The 8,897-nt window shown below is 30.0% G+C and overlaps 1 protein-coding gene across 1 annotated transcript in view; it reads right to left on the bottom strand.

Moving 5' to 3' along the window:
- The window catches only part of LOC106459964 (ubiquitin-like), a 37,329-nt gene that overhangs the window by 26,186 nt on the left and 2,246 nt on the right, over positions 1 to 8,897 (bottom strand). The window contains exon 2 of the mRNA XM_013919637.2: positions 3,961 to 4,084. Coding sequence (XP_013775091.1) covers positions 3,961 to 4,063 — 103 coding nt within the window. The 5' untranslated portion in view covers positions 4,064 to 4,084. The remainder of the gene's footprint in view (positions 1 to 3,960; positions 4,085 to 8,897) is intronic.

Raw genomic sequence — 8,897 nt, 5'->3', positions numbered from 1 at the left:
GAGATTTAAGCTATTTAAGCTAAACGTTTATGTTTTCGTGTTATAATTTGTGTTCATTCTACAATGAGAGAGGCGTAATTTAGTTATTCCTAATTTTTTATGGTGGTTACAAGACCGGTCAAATCTACCGAACGTGCAGAGATTTGTTATTGAAAATAAAAGATAAAATATAGTTTTTTTCTTAAGAAATCTTTAATAACTATCTGGACATTATAAAGATTTTGCATGTGAAATTTGAAAATTTTCTGATGCATAAAATCATTTTTAATCTTAAAATGAAAATTACTTTGCATGTTGGATAGGCAACATACGAAAGGACAAAAAAGGCATGTGAAATAAACATTGCTTAACAAGCCTTAAGACTCAATGAAAAAAATTTATATTTTGCATATGAAAACATTGTAATATTCACTGATAATATGCCAAGTTGCATTAACATACGCTTACTAATTTAGAAGTTATAGCATGAAAACTATAACAAACTCAAAATGGTTACGAGGTCAATCCTAGGGACAGAGCCCGTGCTGAAGAGTTAAAAGGAATGAAATTAAAATTGGTGGCTATACTAGTAACTACCCTTATAGCAGTGATAAGAACTTTACAGCAAATATTCATTCTTTAGTTAGCCAAACTGCATTATTTGCTTACTTTGGGGCACGATGGTGGGTAAAACAAAGTAGGCAGCCTAGATAATTAACCCTTTCCTGATGGGCTCGGTATAAAATACACGAGTTCATACACACATGCGAGCTTTTAGTATTTATACTATAACTTTTAATGCTGTATGTGTATCTTCAGAAAATTTGGTAGACTTTCAGTAAACATTACAACTCTTTTGTACACAAAAAATAAGATTTTTTAATGAAGCATTTTTACTAAAAATTCGTTTGTGAATATATTGAGTCTGTTTCATTACTAGTCCAAATGCATATATATAGTTATAATACACTATATATATGTACATACATTATTACAATTTACAAATAAGTTCTTAAACTTATTTTTCTTAAAACATAGAACAGTAAATAAAGAAGTAAAGCAAACAATTATCTCTTCTAGTTACAAACTTTGTACTCATTTGCTACTTGCCATAGGTTGCTAAGCCTTATCAAATTTTGCACATAGCGGATGCGAAATGAAATAAATTTTTTAGGTTTTATATATATAGATTTGAAATATTCAAAAATAATAAATTAGTATATCAATACCATAGAATTCCACAATAATTTATCAAACTTAGTAACTAAGCTGTATGTAGGGCTAAAAAAAATATTAAATTTAAGCTCACTTTACCAGCATGAAGATTTGTATTGAAAGAACGTAATGATGTTGTAACATTTGAAAATGACTGAGAAAGCCACTCGGTGGACATTCTGAGCTTTCAATTGGTTATTCACGTCATATACAGAAGTGTATATAAGGGACTGTTTCCAAAAATGGAAAAAGCTAAGTTAAGCCACTGTATTTGATTCAGTACATAAGCAATATCTCAGCAAATAGAAAAAATAAGAAGTTCTTATTTTCTATATTAGATTGTTAATATTGGTAATTTGAGTTCCTAATTCATACGAAACTTTAGACTTAGTATTTTGACATCATAAACATTTGATCTGCACCAGTGTTGCATTCAACATACTACGCAACACACAAAAATTGATGTTTAATTAAATAATGTATAATACTAGAATTAAATTATAATCTACAGATTGATACCAAACTCTGTTAAACCGTTCACAACTTCATGATCCAACATCAAAATGAATGATATCATTACAGCTATCATCTCAAACAGTGGAAAAGTCAAAGGAAACTTGGTTAAAACTTAATGATGCTAGCAGTTGCATGCAAAGCAGTTTGAAATGACAATTCACATCTGACAAATAACCAATCTGATTTGGAAAACTTATCAAATTTAATGTTTTCATCCATAAATTTCATTACTTTTAAAAAGTTTTGCATCAGCAGAAGCTGAACAAAACCAAATTGTTAATTAGATTTATGAAAAAATTCAACAAATACAAATAAGTCAAAAAAAAAAAAGTTTTGAAGGGAATTTAACATTGCAATTACTCAAGACTTCTTCATATTATTTGTATTTGAAAAACTGAAAAATACAAAATCAAATAAGGCATAAACAAAGAAAAAAAATGTTACAGTTTGTATATTTTACAATAATCTTAAAAGATATGGGAATATTTTTTTTTCAAACATTGACTAAAATTATCTGCATTCCAGAGGAAAAATTCTAAAAGAGAGATTCAAATTTGTTCTTTTGGTGTAAAAATGTTCATACTTTACTGCTGAATATGGTTCTATTTATATACTATTTTTCTGCATTATCATTGTTAAAGCTAACTTCAGAGATGAAAACAAAATCACTTCTTTAACTCTTTCAGCACATGCTCCGTCCCTGGGACTGACCTCGTAACCATTTTGAGTTTGTTATAGTTTTCCTGCTATAACTTCTAAATTAGTAAGAGCATGTTAATGCAACTTGGCAGATTATCAGTGAATATTACAATGTTTTCATACACAAAATATCCATTTTTTTTCATTAAGTCTTAAGGCTTATTAAGCAATGTTTTCACATGCCTTTTTGCATGTTGCCTATCCAACATGCAAAGTAATTTTCATTTTAAGATTAATAATAGTTTTATGCATCAGAAAATTTTCAAATTTCACATGCAAAATCTTTTATAATGTCCAGATAGTTATTAAAGATTTCTTAAGAAAAAAACTATATTTTATCTTTTATTTTCACTAACGAATCTCTGCACGTTTGGTGGATTTGACCGGTCTTGTAACTACCATAAAAAATTAGGAATAATTAAATCAAGCCTCTTTCGTTCTAGAATGAACACAAATTATAACACGAAACAAACGTTTAGACTAAATAGCTTAAATCTCATAATATTATACTATTATATATATTTAATATATTGACCTTTCAGTCATGCCTGGATAACAATACAGAAGTTATAATGACCAAGCATACATGCTCTCATGTTACCGTATCCAATAATATAAAACTGATCTTTAGCCTTTACAAAGTGACCCGTCTTGGCTGTGTTTTAGTACACTAGTATTTTGTAAAATTCAGTCATTTTAATTATTATATATACTCTATGTATATAGATTATTACAATTTAGAAATAAGTTCTTAAACTTATTTTTCTTAAAACATAGAACAGTAAATAAAGAAGTAAAGCAAACATTAATATCTTCCAGTTACAACTTTTGTACTTGGTTGCTAAGCCTTTCAAAATTTTGCACATGAAGTATATGAAAAAAATTTTTTTGGTTGTATATATGCAGTTAAATAATCAAAAAATCATAAATTACAATATTGATACCACAGAATTCCACAATAATTTATCAAGCTTAGTAACTGAGCAGACTAAAGATACAACCTACCTCCTTGAAATCTTGGTTCAAAACAATGAGAAGGCATCCTAACACATGAAAATGGCTGAGAAAGCCACTAGGGGGACATTCTGAGCTTTCGATTGGTTATTCACGTCATATATTGAAGTAAGTGTATACAAGGGAACATTTCCAAAAATGGAAAGAGGTAAGCAGAGCTACCATGTTTGATTCAGTAAATGAATGATGTCTCAGCAAACATAAAAGATACGAGGTTCTTATTTTATACTCTAGCTTGTCAATATCAGTAATTTGAGTTCCTAATTTGTACGAAACTACAGACTTAGTATTTTGACATCACAAACATGTAATTTGAACCAGTGCTGCATTCAACATACTACGAGACACACAAAAATTGATGTTTAATTAAATAATGTTTAATACTAGAATTAAATTATAATCTACAGATTGATACGAAACTTATTGACATAGTTCAACAAATGCAATGACATGGGTTTTTACCATTACCCATCTGGAGAGGGTTCATCAAGAATAATTATCACACTTCCCAGTGCCCTCAGCTATATCTGCCCTTACCCTCTTTGTCCTGAATTTTTGCCTTGACATTTTCAATGGTATCTGATGGCTCAACCTCAAGGGTTATGGTTTTTCCAGTCAACGTTTTCACAAAAATCTGCATTGCTGTAGACTAGTACTTAACCTAGATAAGATAGATGACAAAAGATAAAATTAGATAATGGATTAAACTTGTGTTTAGTATTAACACTCACTTGTAAATCATGACCAAATTATAAAAACCAGAATGTTTTGTTACATTGCAAATATGTTAAAACACACTCCTTTTAACCTTTTTCTTTCAAAAAAAAAAGTTTGAGACAATTTAATTTAGCAATAAAATTCAGCACTAGGGTGTTCGTTTATCTTGCAGTGGTATCATTCAATATGAAACATATTTCCTCAGAATACCAACAAGTCCCTTAACTTGATCGAATACTGCAGTTTTGAGGTATGGTAGTTCTCCTTCATTCCAGTTAAACGAGTGATAATGTTGTATTAGACTCAAGACAGCCCGGTATAAGATGTATTACAATGCACATCTTTAGATTCATTATTTGCACCTAATAGTAGTGCAAACTAAAATATGAACACCAATAGTGTTTTGAGTCTGTTTTACTTCACTATATAGTAATCAATATTAATTAAGGTATGTAAATAATAATACATATAGATGAATATTTAATTGTCCTGGATAACAAATCTGACTGGGCTGAAAGTTTATAGTGATCAACTGATTGTGAAAAAAGTCTTATTCTATATAAGTGTAGTTCTAAGTTTTCACTTCATCTCTAGTGTGGGTATACAAGGACAGCCTAAAAGGACCAAACGGTCTCTTGCTGTCCATTTGTTAGTTATATTTCTGATCATTTCTTTCTGAGAATCACTTTTGTTAAATATATATATATATTTACATTTTTTCCTGTCATGCAAATTCCACTGATTATCACTTATTAGTATTCTTTATTAAATCTTAAATGTACCAGTGGTCAGTGATTTGATGCACCTACTGTACGATTTGTTTTATTACACTGGAAAAAATATATTAGGTGAAATATTCCAAAACTTATGATGAACTTTCTGCAGATTATGTTGCATCTGCTAAGTTTTTTTATATGTGATATTTGTAGGAATTCACAGATTTGAAGGTATTATTGGTGTATTTTTAAAGAAAATTTAACCTTTACTGTGCATTTTAATAATAGATTTTTAGGTATTTCTCAATTCTTGTGAAACTTTCCAATAGTTTCTATTTCATAAAACTGTACATTTTACCTCAGTTTTGAATTGAGAAACACTTCACAGTTTCATTATTTTTACAATCACAATTTTTTTTTTACCATATTAATATGATAAGAAAGCCAATTTCTGTCAAATTGTTAATCATAGTTTAATTCAAAATATGTAATAAGTATTAAACTTGTTACATATTCATTTATATACACTTGTTTTACACTTATTTTCTTTGCCCATTCCTATAGTTATTAGGCTGATAAGGCCTAATGTGAACATGACCTAACAAACAGCAGCAACCAATGGCCTTTTCAATGAAACAAAACTTGATACTGTCAAGTACAAAATGACCTAAGTAAGCCTATCTCATCTTCTTACACAAAAACATTTCTTTTCCTATAATATTGCAACAATGATACCCAAACGAAGAACAAAATGATAAAGCAACCTTTAAAAAGTAACAATCAGAACTGTTATTCTGGCGGATGTGTTCACTAGCATCTTTCTTTGTACCAACTTATCACGAAGTTTCTACTGACTTGGAACCCAGATGAAAAGAACAGACAAAAAGCTTTCATTACAGGTTTTGATTACTAGTCCATGGTTTCCTAAATCTATAAGTAATTACATCACACTATGATAACTGAGGTTGAGAAACAATGGTTGGCTATGAGTACCATATTATGCTCAGAACAAAAACCAGGTAATTCAACCCAAAACTAAAATATGTAATTAAAAATTATTTATGTATAAAATTAAATAACTGAAACTTTCACACTGAAGTATTTAAAACAAAACAAAAACCTTTAAAAGAATGACTAAAAGTTTATTTTCTAATATATTTTTTTAATTTTATGGTGCAATTTTGCCCTCAGACAATGGGTGCACTTTGTCAGATCCCAAAGAAATAATGTAGAGAGATCTAGTTTTAGATGCACTAATTGGGATTGCACGGGGTCAGATAAAGGGATTTTTTTAAAAGAAGGATTCAGGAGGATTTTCTACCAAATAGTTAAAAAGCCTAGCATGAAAGACACCATTTTAGAATTATTGCTTATCACTAATGAAGATATGGTTGCTAGAGTTGTAGAGGAACATTTCGGGAAGAATGATTACTGCATGATTAGGTTTGGCATTTTGGTACAAGCTAAGATAAAGAGAAACTAAATTTTAGTTTTTAACTTTTAGAAACTAGATTGTGAGACCATGGAACAAGATTCCAAAATATGCACATTCCTAAAAAAAAAAAAAAGGAAATGGATAACATGGAAGATCAAATATAATTAGTTTACTATAAACATAGAGTAGAAAAATGAGGAAAAACTTAATTAAATCAACATAAAGGTTGGAAAATTTTACAGAACTATAGGAAAGCTAGTGATTTGATTTAAACAAACTAAAAACTAAATGGCTTATGAGAAAACATCAAGGATTTTTATATGCATGTTCAGAGTAAATCAAATGTGTAAAATGGGAATTAGTCCCTTAAAGGATGCTGATGACAAGGTACTTGATTTTAAGACAAGTGTGGCAAGTATTTAGGTTTATATAAAACAGAAATGTTTAAAGATCATGCATTACTACTTCATCCAGCTCTTGGTTTATGACTATTAACAACTGCTACATGAAATATCTTTTCTTTTGGTTCATTCAGTAATCCACAACAAAAAAACCTGAGAAGATATAAAAAGCCATATTGTTGTCTTGTAATTCCAACCACTCTGCTTTTCTCCAAGTAAACAGTAACCTCAAACAACTCATCAGGTTTAGATTTGGTGGGAAACAAGAGTGCCTCGAGAAAACCCACTTTCACTGGTTGGGCGCCAAAAATTCTACTTGGTTAGTGTCCAAATGTTACACAGAAGGAAATTTTATCCCAGAAAAGTAGGAGGTGAAAAGATAAAGACTATTAGTGATACATGAACCAATTACAGGAATTTAGCTGTTGCTAGTAACAGGAGAAGTATAATTTTAGGATGCATCTACATCAATAGTAAATAAAAGTCTAGACAGGTTATAATTTCATTGTACAGATCATTAGTTAGGCCACTTGTGAAGTACTGCATTTAATCTTGAATGCCTTACCTTAGAAGGACATTGAATTGTTGGAAAAGGTTCACAAGAGGGCTACTAGGATGATACCTGGGATAGAAAGTTATCACACAAGTACACGTTAAGATCCCTAAAATTATTTTATTTTGACGAAAAAAGAAAATTTAGAGAGGATGCGATTGAGGTGTTTATGAATGTTAAGGGAATTTGTGTTGATGCATAATCTCTTCTTTTTGTACTAAAAATCATCTTCAGTTAAGGCAACTTCATTGTTCTAACCAGGTGGTTGGCCTTGGGAATCAGTTGAATTCAGATGTGGCAGATGCAGTTAATTTAACAGAGATAAATATTTGATTGATAAAGGCTGGTTTTATTTTTATTATGAAGTTCATTTTAACAGATGAGACAGTCTAGGTGGACCAACAAGTCCATTGTTGTCCTTAAATTATATATGTATAATTAACAATGATGTTCATATTCACTTTCTAAATTAAACTTTAGTGTCACTCTTCTATATCGCTTTTTATTTATCATATATATTGGGTATGTTTAATAACAAGTTCAAACTAAAAGGCTGACTGATAACTTGATTGGAACAGTACATGTGAAATAAAGATTGTTTTCCTCAAGTCAGCTTCAGTTCTTGCAATTCAAGCTTACCGTACATAACTATACAAGAATTACATGTAGTACCAAGTACATGATTACTGTTCTGTACAATGCATTTTTAAACTACAGGAGAATGTTTTATTTCATTTACTTAGGTTACCTGTAAAATAAATCACATCTTCAGTTAATTATGAAAATCTGTACTATTGAAAGTTTGGATCCTCATTTGGTAATATATTTCACGCTTTTGAAGATCCAAGATCAGATGAAAGTTTCTCTTTAGCCTTTGTTAGCCAAATGACCAAGGATTGGAAAACTTCTAATGTTACTCCTATTTTACAGAAGGTGATGAACTGCCATCAAAAGTATAGTTAGTCATATTATTGTAATTGGTAAAAATTATAGGATGTGATAAACTTTATAAAACTATTTATATGAAATATATCATAAATAAATGTGAACATTGATTCACCAATGGAAAATCTTGTCTCACTATTTCATCTCTTTTTTTGGATGCTACTTGTCATCTGCATGAAGGAAATGGTATGAACTTGGTGTATTTGGCCTTAGATAAGGAGCAACACAAAAATATTAGCTACTAAAATAATGTCAATATGGGCCAGGGAAAGACCAGTTAATTAGATTGTAGTATGGTTGGATGGGAGAAAGCAAAAGGTTGTTCTTAATGAAAAATTGGATTCTTGTTACTAGTGGGGTACATCACAGGTCAGATTGGGCCTTTAATTTTTCATATTTACATTAATGATACTGATAGAGACATAATTAGTAAAATCTAGAGATGGTATTAAACTTGAGAATTTCTAGCTGTATTCAGGATGTTGAGGTACTACAAAATGACTGATAAATTGGTAATTTGGACAAATATTTAGTAAATTACCTTTAATTATAAGTGCCAGATGATGCACTTGTTTGGGCTATCATTATTTGGATCATGCAATCAATGTAGATGCAAACTTGGATGATTAAGGAAAAAAAATATTGGCATAGTGCTAAATAAGACACAAAAGCCATCAAACTAGTGCTTTGTTGCTAATAGCATAAAT

The sequence above is a fragment of the Limulus polyphemus genome, unplaced genomic scaffold, assembly GCF_000517525.1.
Source record: "Limulus polyphemus unplaced genomic scaffold, Limulus_polyphemus-2.1.2 Scaffold687, whole genome shotgun sequence".
NCBI lineage: Eukaryota > Metazoa > Arthropoda > Merostomata > Xiphosura > Limulidae > Limulus > Limulus polyphemus.
Note: the sequence above shows the minus strand (reverse complement) of the source record. Positions and strands in the feature narration are given on the sequence as shown.